The following is a 24,411-nucleotide window of genomic DNA, read 5'->3' as shown; positions in this document are numbered from 1 at the left end:
CAGTGAATGAGGGAAGAAAGAGGTTAAGGGAAATTTGTTTACGTAAGGAATCTCCTACATTATAACAGTTGCTACACTGCAAAGGTAGCTTATGGGCTGCAAAGCGGTTGCATGTCCTGATGTCATGAAAGTCAACTTTGTTAGAGGGCGCTGCAGAGGCAAGGCATATGGGGAAAAGTGGATACCTTTCTGAAGTAGATGCCAACAAAAATGGGAGAGATCAGCGGTATGACTGTTGTACAGCAATCCAAAACTACAAACTGCATGCATCAAGTGACCTCATTCAGTACCGCAAACATCTATGACTATTAAGTTTAACAAATTTTCTTTTCCCTACATAGATTAATCTACTGAACGTTCCCAGCAGTTTTCTGCAAATGGAATTTTTATTTCTAGTGATGTTCAATAATTGAAATGTAAAACAATCTGCAACTATTGGACATGGCAGTGATCCTTACCTTCATTGGTGGGTATTTATGATAAGGAGCTGCTCCTGTAGCCAGTTCAATGGCTGTAATGCCAAAACTCCAAATGTCTGCTTTGAAGTCATAGCCTCTAACCTATTAAGGCAAAGGATAAACATAAGTACCTTGGAAGTTTCGTATTACATGTATTTTACTCAAAACTAATCCCAGAATTGTATCACATACTCCTTAATCATCATCTCTTTAAACTCTACGAGTTATTTTTAAATTAAGAAATTGAGGCAAGGAACAAAGTACAATAGCCCGGACACGAGCAAGAGTGCGCTAAATTAGTGAGCACTGGGTACACAATTCCAAAGTTTTAATTTGCCTGTGGCAAGTAGGATGAAAAGGAAGCTAAAATAAAATAGGTGAGCAGTTCCATAGTTCGGAGGTCCTGTGAAATGAGGTGTCGGGTAGGAGACCATGCAAGTCTTGATTTCAAGACGTGGGCAGCACTGTAGCACAGTTGCTTCACAACTCCAGGGTCCCAGAACAGATTCCCGGCTTGGGTCACTGCCTGTGTTGAGTCTGCACGTTCTCCTTGTGCCTGCGTGGGTTTCCTCCGGGTACATAGAACATAGAACAGTACAGCACAGAACAGGCCCTTCGGCCCTCAATGTTGTGCCGAGCCATGATCACCCTACTCAAACCCACGTATCCACCCTATACCCGTAACCCAACAACCCCCCCCCCTTAACCTTACTTGCACTACGGGCAATTTAGCATGGCCAATCCACCTAACCCGCACATCTTTGGACTGTGGGAGGAAACCGGAGCACCCGGAGGAAACCCACGCATACAGGGGGACGACGTGCAGACTCCACACAGACAGTGACCCAGCCGGGAATTGAACCTGGGATCCTGGAGCTGTGAAGCATTTATGCTAACCACCATGCTACCCTGCTGCCCCAAGGGTACTCCAGTTTCCTCCCACAGTCCAAAGATGTGAAGGTTAGGTAGATTTACCATGCTAAATTAGTGGCCCTTAGTGTCCAAAAAGGTTAGGTGGGATTACGGAGACAGGATGGAACGTTGGCTTAAGTAGGGTGCTCTTTCCAAGGGCTGGTGCAGACTCGATGGGCCAAATGGCCTCCTTCTGCACTGTAAATTCTATTTTTCTATGTTTTTAGTACTTGGTGGGGGAGGGGGTTAACAGGAGGAAAGATTTGAGAAGCAATGGAAATAACCAAAAATAAATATATATAGATTGAAGTACAGAAGATGGGAGTTAGAGATGAAAGTAAGATAAGCCCACAAAAAGAAAGTGCTTTAAACTCTTACCTTTGTTGCAATAATTTTAGCGGTGGGGGTAGGAGAGAAGGACATGAATGTTTTGGAGCAGAGCTGCCCAAGCAATGTTACTGTTTTTGCAAAAATATAGAAAAAGAGTTGTGCAATATAAATACCACCAGCAATCAAACAAAGATCAAATCCAACAGCACCAAAGTGGCACTGAAATGACAATGACAAGAGTTATGCCCACTTTTTAAGGAGAGTGCACATAGCCTAGGGTCAGAAATGTTTTCAGTCTAGCTTTCTTGTCAACTGTTTGAAGGTGATGTTTTATTGTGATACTGGTGGTCGCATCCCTCGAGCAACGTGTTGCACTTCTTTGGAGTGTCCTGATCAGTTATTTGAGAGCAGTGATGGTTTCACGCCGACTCCTGATGCCAATATCACCTACAGTCCACACATGCCATTTTGCAGCAGGGGCCCCACAGAATGGTAACCACACACACACAAAAAAAGACCCGATCCACACTTTTCTCTTCCTCTGGCAAGTAGTAGCAGGCCCCAACCATCGCCCTCGTTGAGCTCAGGTCAAAGACTGAACCTGGGATATTATGTAACTTTAAACGCCTCGTAATATTATTCAGTTCCAATCATTTGAGAATTTTGAAAGGATTTTTACATTTGGATGTAAATAAAGCATGTCTCACTTGCTCCATGACTTCAGGTGCCATCCAGCAGGGTGTGCCCACAAAGGTTTTCCTCACTTTATTCCTAGTCATGTCACCTCCTGTTGCCAGGAATGCACTCACACCAAAATCTGGAGCAGGGAAACAAAGAATGATATAAAGCTCATAACTAGAATAACATTTTCTCAATATTTCGACATAGGCCAATAAAGCAATCTACAGAGAACTACCAAAGTTGCCTGGTGCATTTTGTCACATTTAGCACACCATACCTCAAATGTGTGGGACAAGAGTCATAACTGCAACTACTAAGTTACAAAAAGCTAGATGTGACAAATAGACACTGAGAGTAATGATCTAATTGGGCAGTCAACATGAATGGGAAATGACGTTTGACGAACCTGTTGGGAATTCTTTTGAGGCCATTACTAACATAATTGATAAAAGGAGAATTGGTGAACTTCGTATACTTGGCTTTTCAGAAGGTTTTTGATAAACTCCTCCACTGAAAGTTGGTTAGCAAAATTAAAGCAAATGAGATAGGAGGTAATATACTGGCATGGATTAAAGATGGGCTAACAGGCAGAAAACTGTTGGAATAACTGGGTCACTTTCACGAGACTGCGATTAGTGGGGTACCGCAAGGATCATGACTTGGGTCCCAAACTTAGTGACTGCAAGAACATGGCCTATAGAATATAATGTGGGAAAACATGAGGTTATCCACTTTGGTAGGAGGGACAGATTTGCAAGAGTATTTCTTAAATGGCAAGAGATTAATGGTGTTAGCCTTTATCGCAAGAGGATTTGAGTAGAAACGTCTCGAGTCAGTTGTGTAGAACCTTGGTTAGACTGCACCTGGCGTGCTGTGGGTCCCCTTACCCGATGAAGGGTATTATTGCCATAGAAGGAGTGCAATAAGGTTTCACCAGGCTTGTTCCAGGGATGACAGCATTGCCCTATGATGAGAGCGAAAGTGGGGAAATAGGCTGATTTTCTCTCGAGTTTCAAAGAATGAGACGTTCCCATTGAAACCTACAAAATATTTAAAGGGATGGATAGAGTATGTGCAGCTAATATATTGAGTTTAGAACCAGGGGACACGGTTTCAAAATAAGGGGGAAGCCACTTAGGATCGATGAGAAGTTGTTTTTACTCCCAATTTGGTGAATCTTTGGAAATCCCGACCCTAGAGGCCTGGGAAGGTGCAGTCATTGAGTAGAATTAAAGCAGATATTGATGGATTTCTAATTAGTAATGATGCAAAAGGCTATGAGATTATAGGGAGAAAGGCATTGAAATGGATCCAGCCATGATCATATTGGATGGCAGAGCAGGTTCAATGGGCTGAATGGCCAACTCCTGCCACTATGTCCTTGCTACTTTTAATCCACTGTTTGCAAATATTACACACGCTAATAATCAAGTGAGACCACACAAAGGAATGAAAGCACCAAAGATTAAGACTTGTCACTCATTATGTTTTTACATCTTATAACACTGGGGGGGGGGGGGGGGGGGGGGGACACGGGACACTTTGCATAATAGCTTTTCACTCAAAATAATACTCTGTTCCAGTAGCAGCAGTTCTCTATATTAGGAATACTGTCAGTAAAATTTAAAACGCTGGAAATCAGTAAACATAAAGAGATACATTCAGAATTAGACGATCCCAAAGGCACCATTCCCTTTAAAATGAGACAGCAACAGGACAGCACCATTCAAAGCTATCCTGAGAACCATTAAAGGCAAAAAATACCTATCATATTTGTCAAAAAAATGATTAAAATACACTTCCTTTATTTACACGTAGATCGTCTCTTAAGAAAGGTTTTTATATTTATAGGGCACCTAACAAGACCGTTTCCCTATTCAACAAACCAGTGCTATGGACTAATGTCATCAAGTTATTCTACTGGATTAAATGCAATTAGGTTATTTTCTCTCTTTACCTCCCATTCAAACTCCCAGCAGATGCTTAAAGAAGAAAGTCAAATCTGTGGACCCAAGTTTGCCATAAGCACAAGAAAAAGAGGGGACTTGGAAGTCATCCAAACACATCCCTTTAACAATGCATACTGTTGTTAACTAAATTTATATAGTTCTACTTAAAAAAGCAGTCAGTGGAGGCGAGCTAAAACAGGCCATTGAGTTGGACTGTCAGATTGCACATACTTCCTGACCCAACTTGTTTCAGCAATGCTGCAAATGCTTTTATTGTACAATATCAGTCACCATGGTATTTTAAATTAGTCACAACATGCACAGCTATTGATAAGTGCAACATGAAGTATTCAAAATTATTTATTTTTGGTCAAGTATTTTTCTGGATCTGAAATGACAGTCTGAAGTAGTTTCCTGTGATCTTAATGCATCAAATTTAATGTGTTCTTTTGAAACTTATCTTGCTCTGTCCACAATTTAAAATAAAGTAGTAACCCTTTTATTTGGAAAAGGTGAACGCCTGCGCTAAAATAGTAGCCAAAGGAATGGTACAAGCACGTCAAAATTTCAGACACAGGAACTTCCTGCCTTATTTCTTCTGTTAATCTGAGGTTAATGGATATGGTGCAATCAGAGAGGAACTATATAAGCTTTAGAAGCAAAAAGATCCTTCCTTTAAAACTAATCTGGCAGGGGGATGGGTGCCAGGATTAAATATTAGAGAGGAGAAACAAAGTGCAAAAGGCCAGAGAGACAAATAGCATCAAGCGTAAAGAATAACAAATATACGAGAGCTCCGACAGGGGAAATTTGAGGCAGTCAACAGATTTGGGTATGATTTGTATAAACGCATGTACGTGAAAAATCAGGCTATTCAGCTGAAGCACAAGCCACCAAATGGGACTATGATATAGTTGCAACAGAAACCTGGCTAAAAGTTGGGAAAGACTGGGAACTTGATATTACTAGCTACAATGGAAATTAGGGATGAGAAAAAAAAAGGTAGGGGAGGTAATGATCAGAGACACTGTTACAGTATAGCACTGAAGAGGAATTGTGTGGTTGCGGAGTCAGAAACAGAATCTATTCAGTCAGAAGTTGATCAGAGGAGTTATTTACACTGCTAGAATGAATGCTATAAGCTACTAAATTATGGCAAGGCAATAGAAGAGCAAATTTCAAGGCAAATTATTGAAAGATGCAAGAGCTGTAGTGCTGTGTTGATAAACTTGGAAGTAACCCAATATAGACTGCGTCAGTAACATTGTAAAGGGTAATGATGAAGGGGAAAAATTTCTGGAAGTGTACAAGGGAAACAGTCTTATAATTTTGTTTCCAGTCAAACAATGAAAAGGCAGTGCTGAATCTAGTCAGCTGAAGTGAAGTGAGTCAAGTTGAAGTATGTTTCAATAGGAGGGAACAGTGATCATAATATGAAGTTTAGAATAGATATACCAAAGGACAAAGATCAAACATAAGAATGCTAAACAAAGGAGCCAATTTTACAGAACCAAAAAGAGGATTTTGCTTAGGTTCACTGGAATCAACAATTGGTAGGCAAGACAGTAAATGAACAATTGAAGGCATTCAAAGGGGAGGTTGCTCAGATACAGAGTAAACACATCCCAATGAGGGGGAAATGAAGTGCATCCAAAGCCAGAGATCCCTGATAGACAAAAAAATGAAAAGGAGATTTCTTTAAAAACTGTATGCAGGCCTCAAGGGGGGTGTGTGTGTGTGTGTGTGTGCGCGCGTGTGTGCGTAGGTGTGTATGTGTCTGTTGCTCAGGTACTGTTGATGTAAAAATGAGTGTTGAAATATAAAAATAATTCTCAAAAATAAAATCACCCATGATTTTTGTCATACCTCTCTTACAGGCTTCCAATATTTCCTGGTTTATATTGTTGCCCCACTGTGGGTGGATAATGGTGAACTTATCCACATTGGTCATAAGAATAGAAAAGTAAAATGAAACTTGCAAATGCTGGTGCTCAAAGGGATTTCAAGTGTACTTGAGCATGCAGATGTAGTTAGCAATTAGAAGGGCAAATAGCTTGTTTGCTTTTATTGTAAGGGGATTGGAGTACAAGAATAACAAGTGTTGCTACAATTATACAGGATGATGGAGGGGACAAACTGCATTGTGTGCAGTTTTGTTTCCATATTTAAGGAAATATATGCACATTGTAGACAGTTCAGTTATGGCTCATCAGATTGGTCCCTGGGATGGTGAGGTTTGGGTCTATATTTTCTGGAGTTTAGAAGAATGAGGGGTGATTGAAATATACACAGTTCTGCTGAAAGGGCTGGACAGGGTAGACAAGAGAGACTGGGTGATGAATATAGAACACAGGGCATAGTCGCAGGCTAAGCTGTAGAACATTTAAGACAGAGATGGAGAGAAATGTCCTTATTCAAAGGGTCATGAAATTTGCAATTCTCTGCCCGAGGGTCATTGGATATATTAAAGAGTACAGTAGGCACATTCTTGGTTTCTCAGAAGCTGCATGGTTTTCTGCTCCTATTTCTTAAGTTGTATTCTCATGATTAAAAGGGGTAAGGAACAAAGAGACCCAATTTTTTGGTGTAAACATCTTTGAAAGTGGCACATCATGCTATTAGAGCTAAAAAGCATTAAAATCTTGGATTTTATCAATTAAGTCAAGTAATATAGAAGGAAGTTATGCAAGCTATAATAATCTTCATAAAACTATACATAGTGTGTTCAATTTTGGCACCAGTGTTGAAGATCATGTCCATGTTTAGGAGAGGGTGGAGAAGGGATTTACTAGAATAGCAGCAGGAATGAGGGACTACAGTTGCATGGAGATCTTTCTCTAGAGAGGATTTGACAAAGAACAGTTCTGATAGAGTAAATAAGGAGAAAGTTCCTGTGTCAGAAGGGTCAACAAGCAGAGATGCCAATTTACGGTGACTTGCAAAAAACTTTAAAAATATTGAGTTGTGATCAGGAACTTACTGCCTGAACGGGTGGTGGAAGCAAGCTCAATGGGCCGAAAGGCCCCCTCAGTGCTATATTCAGTCTGTCATTCTACCTTGCCATTTGACAAAGAGGGAATCTGCAAGACCTGGCAATGTTGTTCAAGAAGATACCTACCAAGAAACCAGAAAATATATATTGGATAGGAATTTAATAAATATTTGATGCCTCGAACTCGCTGTCGGAACAGATGGTGGAAGCACGTACAATAGTGATGTTTAAGGGCGTCTTGACAAATACATGAAGAGGATAGGAATAGAGGAATACAAATCCCGGAAGTGTAGAAGGTTTTGGGTCAGACAGGCAGAATGGTTGACTCGGGCTTGGAGGGTCGAAGGGCCTGTTCCTGTGCTGTACTTCCCTTTGTTTTGTTCTTTGGGTGTTTATACAGTAGTCCCCCGTTATACCGCGCCCCGCAATACCACGGTTCGCGATATACGGCGGGGGTGCTTATGGACCCCAACTTTTTTCACTCTTTTTGAAACAACACCTTTTTAAGCCGGTGAACTTGTTTGTCATTCCGATTAGCCGCGATAAATAGCCGCGATGATTTGTAATTAAAGCGCATAAATACAAAATGCCTAAGCGCAAGTCTTACACAGTAAAGGAAAAGATAAATTTGATAGACCGTATTAGAAACGGCGAAACAAAGGCAAAATTATCCAGAGAGACTGGTGTGCCAGAGTCAACCCTCCGTGGGTGGGAGAAAGATGAGGACAGTTTGAGAACTTATGTTGAGACAGTTTCTGAGAGTGAAGGGCTTGCCAGGAAAAAGGCAAGGACCGCTAGTGACATTAACTTGGAGAAGGCTGTGTTCGCCTGGTTTGTCCAGGGACAGTCTGGTGGCACCCCCCTATCTGGACCTATCATCAGGACTCAGGCTGAGAAGTTCCATCACCAGCTCCACCCAGAGGACACCAATTTCGTAGCCAGTAAGGGTTGGCTCCATCGGTTCCAGAAAAGACATGGGATAGGTGCGCACAGGATAGGTGTGTACAATAGTAAGTGCTATTTTATGTATTATTGTATATATTTTTGAGTGGTATTTTTTAATAAATTTAAAACTTGAAAGAACTTTGATGTTTTTTATTTAAAACGCCCTTCCATTCTTACATTGTAAGGCTATTACATCCACAATACCTGAAATACCCTGATAGGTTCACTTGTAATTATTCTTTCCCGCAGCAGAACATTATCTGGCCATGTGTTGCTCTTTCAAAATTTTTGTAGGCTATCCGCGGCTCGGATGCAACGCGGGTGGCTGTCTTGGACCCCAACACCCGCGGTATAACAGGGGACTACTGTAAAAGCTTACATTAAAAAATTATCGTGATGGCAGAACTGTTGTGAAGTGCAAACTGATTTGGCATTCCAGTAATAGATATTTTATTGTTCTCTGATTTGGCCCAAACTTAATTCAAACTCCTATCAATTGTAACTAAATATTACAATTAGCCATTAGACTGTAAAAGGTGTATCCATGTGGTCACATTATTTAACGGGGAAATAAGAACATAACACAAGAACACAAGGATAAGGAGTAGGCCATCTGGCCCTCTGAGCCTGCTCCGCCATTCAATGAGATCATGGCTGATCTTTTGTAGACTCAGCTCCACTTTCCGGCCCGAACACCATAACCCTTAATCCCTTTATTCTTCAAAAAAACTATCTGTCTTTATCTTAAAAACATTTAATGAAGGAGCCTCAACTGCATCACTGGGCAACAAATTCCATAGATTCACAACCCTTCGGGTGAAGAAGTTCCTCCCAAGCTCAACCCTAAATCTACTTCCCCTTATTGCCCCCGAGAACATAACAGTGCAGTACAGGCCCTTCGGCCCTCGGAGTTGCGTTGACCTTTGAAACCACTCTAAAGCCCATCTACATTATCCCTTTATCATCTATACGTTTATCCAATGACCATTTAAATGCTCTTAATGTTGGCGAGTCCACTACTGCTGCAGGCAGGGCATTCCACGCCCTTACTACTCTGAGTAAAGAACCTACCTCTGAAATCTGTCCTATTTAAAGCTATGTCCCCTCGTGCTAGGCATCACCATCCGAGGAAAAAGGCTCTCACTATCCACCCCAGTTCTGCTTTCACCTGCCAGTGGAAACAACCTGCCCGCATCTATCCTATCTATTCCCTTCATATTTTATATGTTTCTATAAGAACCCCCCTCATCCTTCTAAATCCCAACAAGTACAGTCCCAGCCTACCCAACCTCTCCTCGTAATCCAACCACTTCAGCTCTGGGATTAACCGAATCTCCTCTGCACACCCTCCAGCGCCAGTACGTCCTTTCTCAGGTATGGAGACCAAAACTGAACACAATACTCCAGATGTGGCCTCACCAACATCTTACACATTTGCAGCATAACCCCCCCCCCCCCCCCCCCCCAGTCTTAAACTCCATCCCTCTAGCAATGAAAGGCAAAACTCCATTCGTCTTCTTAATCACCTGTGAACCGTTTTGTGACTCATGCACTAGCACACCCATGTCCCTCTGCACAGCAGCATGTTTTAATATTTTATTTAAATCATACCATTTGCTTATTCCTACTAAAATGGATAACCTCACATTAGAACATAGAACAGTACAGCACAGAACAGGCCCTTCGGCCCTCAATGTTGTGCCGAGCCATGATCACCCTACTCAAACCCACGTATCCACCCTATACCCGTAACCCAAAAACCCCCCCCACCCCTTAACCTTACTTTTTAGGACACTATGGGCAATTTAGCATGGCCAATCCACCTAACCCGCACATCTTTGGACTGTGGGAGGAAACCCACGCACACACGGGGAGGATGTGCAGACTCCACACAGACAGTGACCCAGCCGGGAACCGAACCTGGGACCCTGGAGCTGTGAAGCATTTATGCTAACCACCATGCTACCGTGCATGTAATTTGTCAACATTGTATCTCATCTGCCAGACCCTAGCCCATTCACTTAACCTATCCAAATCCCTCTGCAGACTTCAAGGATCCTCTGCACTTTTTGCTTTACCACTCGTCTTAGTGTCATCTGCAAACTTGGACACATTGCACTTGGTCCCCAACTTCAAAACATCTATGTAAATTCAAAACATCTATGTAAATTGTAAACAATTGTGGGCCCAACACTGATCCCCGAGGGACACCACTAGCTACTGAATGTCAACCAATCAGAAGATGAGCAATGTAGATGAGCAATTTATGCCAATCTTGCAATGACACACCCTACTGAGATAGATCCTGCCATACTATGCTTCAAAACATTCTTTCCCTCAATGGTGAAAGCTTCGGAATTAGAGTAGAAATCAACATTCCCAATTTGCACAGGTTTAGATTTCCCAGTCATTAAAATTAATGACAGGAAAATCAAGAAAATGGCACTCAAGCATGCTGTTGCTGCCTCAATTATTCAACCTGCACTCCGGTCCACAAAGACTATTAGGGCCCTTTTTTAAATTTCTTTTGTAATTTAAAAGTATTGTCACAGGATCAAAACAACTGCCTGTAAATCCTCAGTTCAGAATGCTAAATTTAAAATCATTACTCTAGTATGACTGAGAAACAATCACATCAATAAAATAGTGCCAGCATTGTACCGGTGAACTCAGGATATCAATAATTAATATCCAGACTGCTGCATTTAGTTTCTTTCAATCACTCTGTGGCAGTGAAGAGAGTTGGCATGCTATTTACTCTTAGATCAATGCATGAGCCATAAATAAACTTAGCCAACCCTTTTTGTCAGAGGGAAATGTGGAGTCCTTCTATTAAATTGAATTTGGTTGTCCCCAATAACAACCATAATGAAATATAACCAGTTGCTTTGGTTTCATTCCTTCTTTCTACACACAATGCATAATGATCTTCACCAATCTGGCAACTTTTACTTTTATTCCATACCGGAGCAATATGAGCCTAATCTTTTAAAATTCAAAAATGGTACTTCTGCTTTTGATCTTCTTTCCTTATCGATGTTTACTGTTCAATTCCTTTTTTTTTACATTTACATATCTTGCTTTTGGATGCTCCTTTTATTTATGTTCCCCTCATGACTGTCTTCCATTTTCTATCCTGCAGTTGTGACAAATATCCTCTCTGACCACATCAAATACTGAAATATTAGGGCTTAGCATAATTGAACTGATTAGGTCAAACATATTAAAGAATTTTTAATTGGATTTCTATCCCAGCTATTCAGTAAAGCTAGTGCCCTCCAAATTAATTCTAGTTTGTGGCTTTGCAATAACATATTTATATAGTACAGGGGTGGGCAAACTACGGCCCGCAGGCCGCATGCGGCCCGACAATGGTTTTTATGCGGCCCGCCAATGAGGTGCCCGGAATCATAACCGGCATTTTTGAAAAGCCGCCGGGGAAAAACCGCTGAAGTAAATGCGCTTATTGAATAAGCGCATTTACTTCAGCGGCTTTTCCCCGGCGGCTTTTCAAAAATGCCGGTTATGATTTTGGGCACCTCATTGACGGGCCGCATAAAGACGCGCGTAGTGGGGTGGATGTGTGGGGCTGTCTCATTGGTCGGTTTAGTTGGGTGTGCGACCAATAGGAGTCCAGGTTACAAACAATAAGCCTTATTATTGTTTGTAACCTGGACTCCTATTGGTCTCACACCCAACTAAGCCGACTAATAAGGCAGCCCCACTCATCCACCCCACTACGCGCGTTTTTATCATTGACTCGGCTAGGCTGTTCTTCTGTCAGTGTTAAGGATCAGCACAAGCAGCTTGACACCTGATTTCAACAAACTGGTAAATGACTGCAGTCAGATGCATCATTCTCATTGACATTGTTCTGTTACTTACTGAGTTACTTTGTTTTTCAAATAAATGTGCTTTTTTTTCTTTGAAGACCTTTTATTTTGGCTATTTAAAATATTAATTATTTCACTTAATATACTATGCGGCCCTTTAAAATTGTGAATTTCTGAATGTGGTCCTTGCACGGAAAAGTTTGCCCACCCCTGATATAGTATAATGTAATTAAACAGACAGCATGGTGGTGCAACGGTTAGCACTGCGACCTACGGCAATGAGGACCAGGTTTGATCTCGACCCCAGGTCACTGTCTGTGTGGAGTTTGCACATTCTCCCTGTGTCTGCGTGGATTTCACCCCCAACCCAAGATATGCAGGTTAGGTGGATTGGCCATGCTAAATTGTCCCTTAATTGGAAAAAAATACAAGGGCACTCTACATTTATAGAAACAAAATGTAATTAAGCATCTTAAAGCGCTTCCCAGATGTTATAAAGTAAAGTCTGATTTTATAAAGTAAAGTCTGATAAAAGAAAGGTGGAGAGGCTTAAGGAGGGCACAGTTTATGACCTTGGTAGCTGATGTAGCCATTTGGGATGGCCAATCACAAAAGGGAAATATGGCCACTTGCAAAGAATCAAGGGAAATATGACTAATTCAGGATCCAGACGAACTCAAGAGCTTAAGTGTATATTTGCCACTAGAGAACCAGACACTATCAAAACCCCCAGCCGATTTACATTCTAATGGCCCATTTCCCCAGGACAAAAGACTTGTACTCGGGTGTCAGATCCAGGTCCAGACACATCGGCGTCACTCTCTTCATCTAGAAAGCCCAAACAGCCAAGGTCAATGACCGCTCAGGACACGCCCAGCCATCAAGGCACCCGCCCCCTTATTGGCTCAAACCGAAGGCAGCAATCAAAGCCTGCCGAATTATTGGGTCCAAAGCTAAGGACCGCCCAAAAGAGCACAAAATCACCAAAGGATAAATAGAGACAGTGCCATGTGTTCGATCTCTTTTGGCACTGGCACACCGGCACTCTTCGGCCCGGCCTATACCTGAAGCCAACTGCAGCACCACAACCAGAAGCAAATTCAAGATCAACGATCGCTACCAGTTACTGCTCCAGCCCCAGGCATTCCAGATCCAAACAAAGGCCTTGTTCCTCTGCCAAAGCCGGGTGCCTGAAGTTAAGTACAGGTTGTTGTAGTGTTAGGTATAATTTAGCTTGTAGTATTTTTATGTTGCATGAATGAGTTGATCTTGTGTGTAAATAAACTATTATTGAACTTAAACTAACTGACTGGTTGTTGGATCTTTGGTCGATATCCGGTTGAACCTTGTGGTGGTATCATTTGATACCTGGCAACTCTGAAAGCAATATCCTCATTAATAATGGTCAGATTAATATCGGACTAAAGTAGATACCCCAGACTTGGCAACATTATTGGCATCTCTGGTGCCGATTGGCAACATTATTGATGACGCTGGTGGGATAGTATTCCACTCATTAAAAAGAGCAACACTGAAAGCATGGCTGTCTATGGTGGAACGCAATCAAAATTGCGGATGTCGACGAGTCGGAATTGGAGCAGACTAGTTGGAGGGTTACAGAGCTGCAGGAAGTTACAGACGTGGAAAGTGCAAGATCATGGAGATATTTTAATACTAGGAAAATTTAAAATTGAGACATTGCTCAACTTAGATGTCAATACCGGTCAGCGAGCACGAAGATGAAAGGATGATTGGGTGAAAGGTAGGACATGGCAGCAGAGTTTTGGATGACCTCAAGTTTACAGAAGGTAAATGCACTCGAATAGTCAAGTCGAAATGTAAACATATGCATGAAAGGAAGCGTCAGGGTGAGGTTGCGTGATTTTTTTAGGAAATTAAAATAGGTGGTCTTGGTGATGGGATATATATGGTCAGAAGCTCATCATGAGATCAAATATGACACAGTTATGGACTGTCTGGCTCAGCGTCAGACAAGTTTCTGTTTATTCAGTAATGGCAACCAGATTAGTTTGACAATTTGGACAGGAGGGAGTTTCAGAGAGGTAGTGATTAAATATTAGGATATGTTACAATAAACTGTTTGTGAAATGTGCAATAATGAGCCATATTAATACAGAATGGTAACGATCTGATGCCCTGTTGCGCAGTAAAGCAAGGAAGAATGAGATTGGATATGTTGAGTTAATACTGCAATTGATGGTTATTATATAAGCACAAGCAATCAAGAAAAATTGAATTTTTTTAAAAAATAGGTTGTGCCAAGATCTGAATACCAGGTGAATGTTTCTTTGGTTAACTATTTAAAAACTAGTTCAATAAGCATACTTAAAAAGTGGGCAGCATGGTAGCATAGTGGTTAGCACAGCTTCATAGCTCCAGGGCCCCAGGTTCGATTCCCGGCTGGGTCACTGTCTGTGCAGAGTCTGCACATTCTACCCGTGTATGCGTGGGTTTCCTCCGGATGCTCCGGTTTCCTCCCACAGTCCAAAGATGTGCAGGTTAGGTGGATTGGCCATGCTAAGTTGCCTTAAGTGTCCAAAAAATGTTAAGTGGGGTTACGTGGATAGGGTAGATACATGGGCTTCAGTAGGGTGCTCTTTGTAAGGGGCAGTGCAGATTCGATGGGCCTCATGACCTCATTCCGCACTCTAAATTCTATGATTCTACGAAAATAAGCTCAACAATAATGACACACCTCTAAAGGAGTCCTTACATAATGAATTATTATATCCACCATCCTATGTGATATGGCAGGGGAAAAAGGTGAACAAAAAGGCAGAGCCAAATAAATAAGTTCATACAGCAGCCTGCACTTCAGCTCATTCAAAGATGTTTCACAATGAGACAGTTTTGAAGTTTTACTGTCATAGGGAAATGTAACAGCCGACCTGTGCAGAGCAAGGTCTCCCAAACAATAATGAAATAAACTACTTGAATTGTTCTTGTGCTTTATTTATTTTTTGTTCTTACGGACCGAGTAAGGACAGAAGGTTTTTGTAAAAGAAGTTAGTGCACGGGTTTGGAGTGCTGAAGGGCCTTTTCCTGTGCTGTACTTTTCTTTGTTCTTTGAAAACCTTTTTTTTTCTGAAAGGTGTTAATGGTGAAGGATACATTTTTGCCAGACTGGAAGAAATCTTGGTCTTTAAACAACAGTTTTGGATCTTTCTTGTTCACCCAAGTGAGAACATGGGACACCAATTTAAGATCTCATTCAAAGATGATACTTCAATGAATGCACTGGCTGGTGGGCCAGCAAACCCATAATCATTTAATTCAGAGGCAACAGCATTGCCACCGAATCAAGAGAGAAACTTTTAACCCCAGAATGTTGAGATACGAAAATGCCATTCAGCTCACCCACCCCAACGAAACACATCCTAATGAAAAAATTACCTCTGCACTGTAAATTCTATGTAAATCTATGTAAATCTATGTATAATGTTGATTACTAATATGGCATAAAGGAAAATGGGATTTCCATTCTCTTTTATGCCATATTAGTAATCAACATTATACATTTCTAACAACAAGATCAGTATTTATTGCACCGTCTATATGACCGTTGACCGTACCTCCTTTAGTAATCACCTGGACATGTCAGTGCGTTTCCCACCTGCAAGTTCACCCACGTGTGGAAGTCTGTCCAGTAGAGAAAGTCTTTGTAGCTGAAGAAATATTGCTGTCTCCTAGCAGAGGAAGTTCGTTATTTGCATATACTGGAGCTCATTCCCTTTCCGGAGCTGGAGCTCATCCGCGAGTTCCCCCAGGGTTTCTACTCTGCCATCCACATATAGGTCCCCTACTGTCAGTACCCCTTCATCCTGTCTTTAAAGGAGCAGAGATGTTATGGTTTTTGCAGATGGGGGCCATGGTGGACATTGCAACCAGGCCGAAGTGGTGCCAGAGTTGGTTCCACATCCTCAGTGTAGCCACTACCACTGGGATTCTGGAGTACTAGCCTGGAGCGAGATATGGTACTACGTTCATCTTGATTGTCTGTATTCTCCCCGCCAGGGAGAGCGGGAGCTAGTCCCACCTCTGCAGGTCCCTCTTCTCCACCCCTTGATAGGTTCCATTTGCAGATCGGTGTCCAGTCATGGGCTATTTGGTTCCCCAGGTTGAGTTTGTAATCAGAGAAGACTCTGAACTCCCTGAAGAGTTCCATTATTCCTCTCATGTTGGCTAAGGTGTTTGAGATGGAGAGGAGCAGGTCATCCACAGAGAGATACTCATCTCCCCTCTCGCCTTTGAATGTTTCTCCACCTCTTCACTAATCTGAGCGGGGTGGTCAGAGGCTCAATTGCCAGGGAAAATAGCAGCGGGGACAATGGGCATCTCAGTCTCATGCCTCTGTGCAGCCAGATGTATTTAGAACTGTTGGTGTTCATCCTACACTCGCCATCGGAGCGCTGTACAGTAGTTTCACCCATGAGGTGAACCCTGGCACAAACCCAAATCGTTCCATACCTCCATTCGAAGGCCTTCTCTGCATCCAAGGAGATGATCACTTCTGGTGCCTTCTCCCCAGGTAGGATCATGATCACGTTCAGCAGGCACCTGATGTTCGCGTTAGTTGTCTGATCTTGACAAAATCGGTCTGATCCTTCACAATGACCTCTGGCATGTAACTCTCCAATTACCTCGCCAGGGCCTTCACTAGGATTGTGGTGCCAGTGTTCAGGAGTGAGATGGGTCTGTATGACCCGCATTCTGTTAGGTCTTTCAGTTTTTTTTAAGGGATCAGCAATATCGAGGCCTGTACCAGAGTGGGCAGCAGGGTCCCTCTCGACAGTGAGTCATTGAACATCTCCCGCAGGTGCATGGCCAGGGCTGCCACAAATTCTTTAATAGGCATCCACTCAAATTAGTCTGGATCCGGTGCCATCCCTGACTGGAGTTAATGCTCTCCATGACTTCCCCCAGATCTAGTTGCACTTCGAGCTCCTGTCTCTTCCCCCCCCCCCCCCACAGATGGCACATCCAGTCCATCAAGAAACAATTTCATCTTAGGGTCTCACTCCAGGAGCTGGGAGATGTACAGTTCTTGGTAGAAAGTCGAAGGCCTCACTTATCATATCTGATGCAGTGACCTGCACTATCTTCCTCGTGGCAGCCTGCTTTCTCAGCTGGTGAGCCAGTAGGCAACTGGCCTTGTCTCCATATTAAATGTCAGTGGAGTTGATGCACTGCTTTCCCATTGGAGGGCAGATCAAACTAGAAATGTAGCTTTTTCCTCTCCCCCAGCTGTTCCAGGCGGGGCTGTGGAGTACCACTGATACATATCTAATATGGAATCAATCAGCCGCTGCCTAGCCGCCCTTTCTTTCCTGTCCGAGTGCCCTGGTGAGACCTCCCCATTATGGTTGCAGGTTACATACCCATCGAAGGCCGTGACATTCTTTTGCAGAATGCCTAGTCAACGAGGAAGGCTGTGTCTAGCCTCCATGGTGTCGCACTGGGCCTGGCCCATCTCCAACTTCACATCCACGTAATGTGGAGCGTGGTCGGAGGTTACTATTGCAGAGTATTGTGCTACCCCTGGAAGCAACGATTTGCCCACTCACAGGGTCGATGCAAGAGTATACTTTGTGAACTTGGGGAAAAGAAGAGGAGCCGTCTTTCAAAATTATGATACTCTTCCTCACTATTTGGTTATGAAGAGCAGCACTTTTTCATGGATGTTTAAGTCTCAAACAATACCAACAAATTAACTGACTGCTGCTCTAACTATTACAGTGCTAACCATTGCGCACTGTGCCACCCTTCACAGCAAACAAAGAAAAGTGCAACACAGGAACAGGCCCTTTGGCCCGCCAAGCCTGCGCTAACCATGCTGCCCGTCAAAACTAAAATCTTCCACATTTCCGGGATCGTATCCCTCTATTCCCATCCTATTCTAGTATTTGTCAAGATGCCCCTTAAATGTCACTTTTGTCCCTGCTTCCACCACCCCCTCTGGCAGCGAATTCCAGGCACCCACTACCCTCTGTAAAAAAAAAAAAACTTGCCTCATACATATCCTCCAAACCTATGCCCCCTAGTAATTGACTCCTCTACCCTGGGGAAAGCCTCTGACTATCCACTCTGTCTATGTCCCTCATAATTTTGTAGACCTCTATCAAGTCGCCCCTCAACCTCCGTTGTTCCAGTGAGAACAAACCGAGTTTATTCAACCTCTCCTCATAGCTAATGCTCTCCATACTAGCCAACATCCTGGTAAATCTGTTCTACACCCTCTCCAAAGCCTCCACATCCTTCTGGTAGTGTGGCAGCCAGAATTGAACACTATACTCCAAGTGTGGCCGAACAAGTCATCAAACATTTAAGAACCGTACATTCGGAGGAACATCTGATCTCAAGCAATGGTAGCACATTATTTAGCACCGTTGCCTCATAGATCTAGGAACCAGAGTTCAATTCCAGCCTTGGGTGACTGTGTGGAGTTTGCACTTTCTCCACATGTGTGGGTGACGGTGTGTGCATGAGTTTCCTCCGGTTTCCTCCACAGTCCAAAAAATGTGCAAGTGAGGTAGATTGGCCGTGCTAAATTGCCCCTTAGTGCTCAAAGGCTAGGTTGGATTACGAGGATGTAGCAGGTGAGTGGACCTAGGTAGGGTTCTCTTTTGAGTGTCAGCATAGTCTCAATGAGCTGAATGGCCTCCTTCTGCACTGCAAACATTCCCTGATTCTGTGTCCACTACTGCTGTCTTCCCAGCTCGTTCATCTGGATGAACTTGTTTGCATCCTCCAGCGTGTTGAAATAATGCTCCTTTTTATTATATGTTACCCAAAGTGTCGCCGGGTACAGCACTCCAAACCGCACCTTATTTTGAATAAAACGCCTTGGCTCCATTGAACTCAGACTGGTGCTTGGCCAGGTCGACCCTAATGTCCTGAAAAATGTGGATCATATGTCCCTCGCATCTACAGGACTGCATGTTTCTCACCCTGTTTAGGATTCGCTCTTTATCCTGGAATTTATAGGAGCTTTGCTATGGTCACCCGTGGTGGTTCCCCTGTGCTGGGCCTTTGCTGAAGTGACCTGTGCACCAGTCGACCTCTCTGGGGGCTTGAGGAAGCTCTCCCACCCCAATCAGCTTTCCGAGCATCTGTGCAATGTACGACCGGGTTTCTGCCCACTGTGCCCTCAGGTACCCTGACAATCCTTCAGTTCTGGTAACGGGACATGTTCTCTGGATCCTCCACCGTTCCAATGCAACTTCTGCTTCAAGCGTGGCGATTCAGTGACTCTGGTCAGTGGATGCTCTTTCCAGGTCCCACACCATCACCTCCTGGGTCTCTAGTCTCCGCTCCGTCATCTCGGGTGTCTATTTGAAGGGGGCCAGAGCGACCTCGATCTCTACAGCCGACCTCATGACCACCATGAACTCCTCCTTAATAGAGTCCCTGTGCTTTTGGAGCTCTATTGAAAGGAGTGCTATCCATTGCTCCGTCGGGGGTGGGTCGGCATTCGCGATGGTGAACCCGCTTGGTCCACCATGATCTGATCTGCCTCGTTCCGCATGTCCAAGGACTGGGTTTTCCTCTCCATGCCCGTGGCTGTTTTGAAGGCAGTTCTTCGGATGGCTATTAGTTTAAGATGAGGTTGTGTTTTTTTGTTATTTTGGTTGTCCAATTTACAGGCTAGAAGGGCCCAAGTTGACAATCCCAAGGGAAAGCCACCTTTAGTGCAACCTCTCAACACATCGCCACCACCAGAAGTCTTGCTTTGAAATTAATGACTGGCAGGAGTCTGCTACCAATCAAAGTGGTGACAACTTGCCCATCAAGCTACATCACGCTTAGAGTTCAAATGCCTTAAAAAGGCAAAGCGACAGCCAAGAAGGGAAGTAAAACAGGAGGCGAATTCTGCACTCCAAATCCCACTGCCCCATGTGCCAGATCTGCGGGAGTAGAATTGGTTTGCTTAGTTACAAGACTCATGGCAGAAACTCATGACTAGATGCCAGCCTTGAATCAAGGGACAGCTGATGACGATAATGCAGATGTGGCCCACCACTAAATCTGGGGATGGGATATGCTTAAAATTGAAGTCTTCCTTTGAAATGAAAATGAAATGAAAATCGCTTATTCTCAGAAGTGGACTTCAAATGAAGTTACTGTGAAAAGCCGCTAGTCGCCACATTCCGGCGCCTGTTCGGGGAGGCTGGTATGGGAATTGAACCGTGCTGCTGGCCTGCCTTGGTCTGCTTTCAAAGCCAGCGATTTAGCCCTGTACTAAACCAGCCTTCCTTTAGTACATACCTAATGCATTTAATACCATCATTGTCATCTTTTTTTAATCATGCTTCCAGCATTTGCAATTTTTCACTATGTTAGTTCTAGTATTGTACAATAATGGCATTTTATCACAGAATTTACAGTGCAGAAGGAGGCCATACAGCCCATCGAGTCTGCACCGGCTCTTGGAAAGAGCACCCTACCCAAGCCCACACCTCCACCCTATCCCCATAACCCAGTAACCCCACCCAACACCAAGGGCAATTTTAGACACTAAGGGCAATTTATCATTGCCAATCCACCTAACCTGCACATCTTTGGACTGTGGGAGGAAACCGGAACAGCCGGAGGAAACCCACGCACACACGGGGAGAACGGGCATTTTATATTCGGGCATTTTATATTCCCGCATTCCTCTGGGGAAAGTGAAGGAAAGGAAATGCGATCAAAAATTATTTAATTTTTTTCTTGTTACTATAACACACTGGCAAAGTTACCATTCTATCTCGCCAGTAGTCTCACATGTACAGGATCTGTCACAATGGTATGTGATAAGTGGAGCTGCACTGGGAGCACAGACATTTAATTAAATTGTATGAAATCACAGCTCAGTGTCAGTACAGTTCTTTATATAGAACTAGGAACATTTTTTTAATAAAGTGAATGACAGTACTGCACTATGTTCATAAATAATACAAGTGACAGACCGGTGATGGGTAAAATTGGTTTTGCTTCTATAGTGATGTTAGATAGTTCTGTGAAGGCAGTCAGCAATATGCTTGGGCCATTATGAAAAGTTTAAATTATGATTAATGTATACGAATGTTATATTTTTGATCTAACTTAATCATAGAAATACATAAATTTACCATTTCAGTTAACATTAGGTACCAACAAATCAAACAAATATACACTCAAACATGTCCTTTTCAGTGAATGCCCCACCTGAATATTGGAAAACAGAAGAAATAGAAAATACTACAAACACCCAACCAGTAGGTGAGTTTACATTTGAAATAGGAAACAAGTTACCACATTTCTGACATCTTTAAAATACATAAAATATATAGGAGGACATTCCAAAAAACCTTACAGTACAGCTATAATGGACACCAACCATAAATGAGGGAAGAGGAATTTCACTTTGGACTGTTGCATCAGTTCTCTTAGTTAGAACAGCAGTAGTGTCATTACACAGGTCATACAGATTTAAAATATTGAGCCTGAATTTAATACAATTTAATTAATGGGTGCAAGTCAATTTCTCTGTTCCCAACACTGCATGCAACTGCGAAATGGAATTTAAATGTTGGTTTCTTGTCAAATCTTGGGGTTCTGCTAGAAAACTCCCTTTTAAACATTCAACTGCAGCTACTATGCTTCATATGAGGAAACGTTATTTGGGCAAATAATTACAAACATGCTGCAAAAAATGAAAACTCTCCCAATAAGTTCCGGATAAAGACAAATGACAACAATCAAAATGCGCAAATCAGGCTCAAGGATGCATCGAGAAGACGACAGCAAATGCAAAGATTTGAATGTATAGCAGCCATTCTGCTCACACAATGCGACGTCTTATCTGTTACAACCTGCATTTCCAGTCTTAATCATACTCATTCAGGTGTTTTTTGAAGGAATCCACAAAATAGGTTCAGATGAAGGCAACTTCAGCCTGTATGAATTTCTAAAGGGAGCCTTGTTGGAGAACGAGTGGTACCATGATCCTCTGAATAGGTGGGCGAGAGGTTCCACTCAGTTTCTTAGCTGCCAGTTTCAAAACAGCACTAGCCAGCAATTTCTAGAATATGAGCCCCATCATCTTCTCATTAGTCAATCATCTTAAAAGTCTTGACTGATGATAAGTCAACAGGGATCCAATTTTCACATTATTCTAGCCTGTGTTTAATTGTCCAATCGCACATAATCTCTAGCCACAGCAGGCTTTGTTGGTCAGTGCTGCTTTGAAACCAACAGCTAAGAGAGTGACTAACAGCTTTGGGCATCTCTCCCCTGTCCTCCATGCAGATCTTGGGTTCGGACTAGAAATTGAATGGCACCTCTCACCAACCCAGAGGATCATGGCACCACTCATCCTCCCAATATGGCTCCCTCTGAAACTGTTACTCTGTGTTCCCAAACAGGGACATTAGGTGCTGATTGAACTGGTTCAAAGGTTGAAGGAGGTGGGGGCTGGCATGCGGTTGGTAGTTGGGAAAAGTAACAGACCCTGAAGTTGTAGAAAAAGTCACATTGTACCAGAGGGAAAAAAAAACAGAAACCCCGGAATGAAAATGGATAATACAAGAGAAAGAAACAGATCAGATCAGTCAGCATCTGAAAAGGCAAACACAGCTTTATATTTCAATGTAATTCTTGAGAACCATGCTGAAGGCGGCACCATGCATTCCCATCAGTTTTATTTTGATATTAAAAAATGCACTCCACTTGGCCAAGATTAGTATCATGACCGGAATAGGCTTAAGGACCTGTTCCGGTGCTGTAATGTTCTTTGTTAACCATGGTTGTTTATTCAAACTTCATTCATTTGATTCTTTCATCTGGACTCCATTCTACTCAATGCCTAAACGCCATGACATCATTATCACTGTGATTAGTAAAAAATTACAAAAATAAACATTGCTATTTATTGTTCCTCTTCACAAGAATGTAATGAGACTGGGAAGAACAAAGTCAGTCAGCACTTCCCATATGCAAAGCCCAAAGCATTTCAGTTTATCAGTGGTTTTGAAAAGAATAAAAATTGCAAACATTAATTCAACAAAATTCAGTGCATTAACTTGTAAAATGTTATCTAGCGATTTTCAGCTATTCCGCACAATCTCACTGCTACTGCTGGAAAAATTGCATATTTTTTTATTTCACACTGGATTAGACTGCGTTAAATAATGCAATTCACAGAGGTAATAAGCTGTCGGAAATGGAAAATAAGTGAAAGTTGGAAGCAGCCCTCTAAATTTAAGGTTGAGTTTGTTATTGGGGCAGAGTTGAGGGAGCATACTACAATTGGTTAAACAATGTTTCACACTGCCCCCGTTGCTTGGAATTGAGTGAATTTCAATCACTAGTAGTTTTTTGTATATGCCTGTCTGGGTTAAGTAGTATGTGCAAATGCTTGGAGTAAGCATCCAACTTTGTGTGAGAATTGGGTGGGTATGTCTTTGTTGAGAGCGCATGCTCCTGTCTGCAGGAATGTACATGTACACATTGCTTTCTGTATGATATGTTTAATGTTTTCCTGAGAGAGTCAATGCATGCATGTGTGCATTTAAATTTGCACCAAATGAAAACCAATCAGTTAAAATCCAAGGTCACATATCTCTTTGCTTTTTAATTTTACAACATCCACAGCAGTCATTTTACGACTTTAGTTACTTAATGCACTGAAAATGATTTCTTTCATTGACTACTAATTACCTGCAATTTGTACTGAGCCTTCCTCGCCAAGAAGAATGTTTCCTGCCTTCAAGTCTCTGCAAGATAAATAAAGGAATTCAGCTGTGCAGGAATCAAAAGGGACAAATGTCCTCCACAATGCCAGCTGTTATGGAAATTTCAGTATTAAGGAGGGATCTTAAAAATAGTGGCTCCAACGAAGTGACTGAATGGCCTTCTTTGCCACAATAACTGACTGATTCCAGGAATTTACAATTAACAGATAGTTCCAAGATAAATATTACATTAACTCATGCACATTATTCTCTTTACAGAAATGTTAATGAAAGGAAAGCATGATAACAAATTAGTTTGTCGCTGTCACCTTGAAAGTCTCCCCAATCGTTTGCACAGTGAAGGAGCTAAAAACTTCAATACTGTGCTGAATTTGAAGCAGATATACAGAGTCTGTAACCACTTCTGCATGACATTCAATGTTACCATTTTGGATTCCTTATGAGTTTTTCAAAATTTATTTACTGATGTGAGCGCCACTGGTTAGGCTAGCATTTAGTGCCCATCCCTAGTTGCCTTTCAGAAGGTGGTGGTGAGTTGCCTTCTTGAACTGCTGCAGTCTTTAAGGTGTAGGTACA

At 42.5% G+C, this 24,411-nt stretch overlaps 1 protein-coding gene across 2 annotated transcripts in view; it reads right to left on the bottom strand.

The window, feature by feature from the left end:
* Positions 1-24,411, bottom strand: part of oxsr1b (oxidative stress responsive kinase 1b) — a 271,259-nt gene that overhangs the window by 116,420 nt on the left and 130,428 nt on the right. For both annotated transcript variants that reach the window (XM_038808848.1, XM_038808847.1), the window contains 3 exons: positions 23,801-23,856; positions 2,408-2,517; positions 459-560 (listed from right to left, as the gene is read on the bottom strand). In XM_038808848.1, the coding sequence (XP_038664776.1) occupies positions 459-560; positions 2,408-2,517; positions 23,801-23,856 (268 nt within the window). The remainder of the gene's footprint in view (positions 1-458; positions 561-2,407; positions 2,518-23,800; positions 23,857-24,411) is intronic.

Source organism: Scyliorhinus canicula, chromosome 10 (genome assembly GCF_902713615.1).
Source record: "Scyliorhinus canicula chromosome 10, sScyCan1.1, whole genome shotgun sequence".
Lineage (NCBI taxonomy): Eukaryota > Metazoa > Chordata > Chondrichthyes > Carcharhiniformes > Scyliorhinidae > Scyliorhinus > Scyliorhinus canicula.
This window is presented reverse-complemented; position numbering and strand designations above follow the sequence as displayed.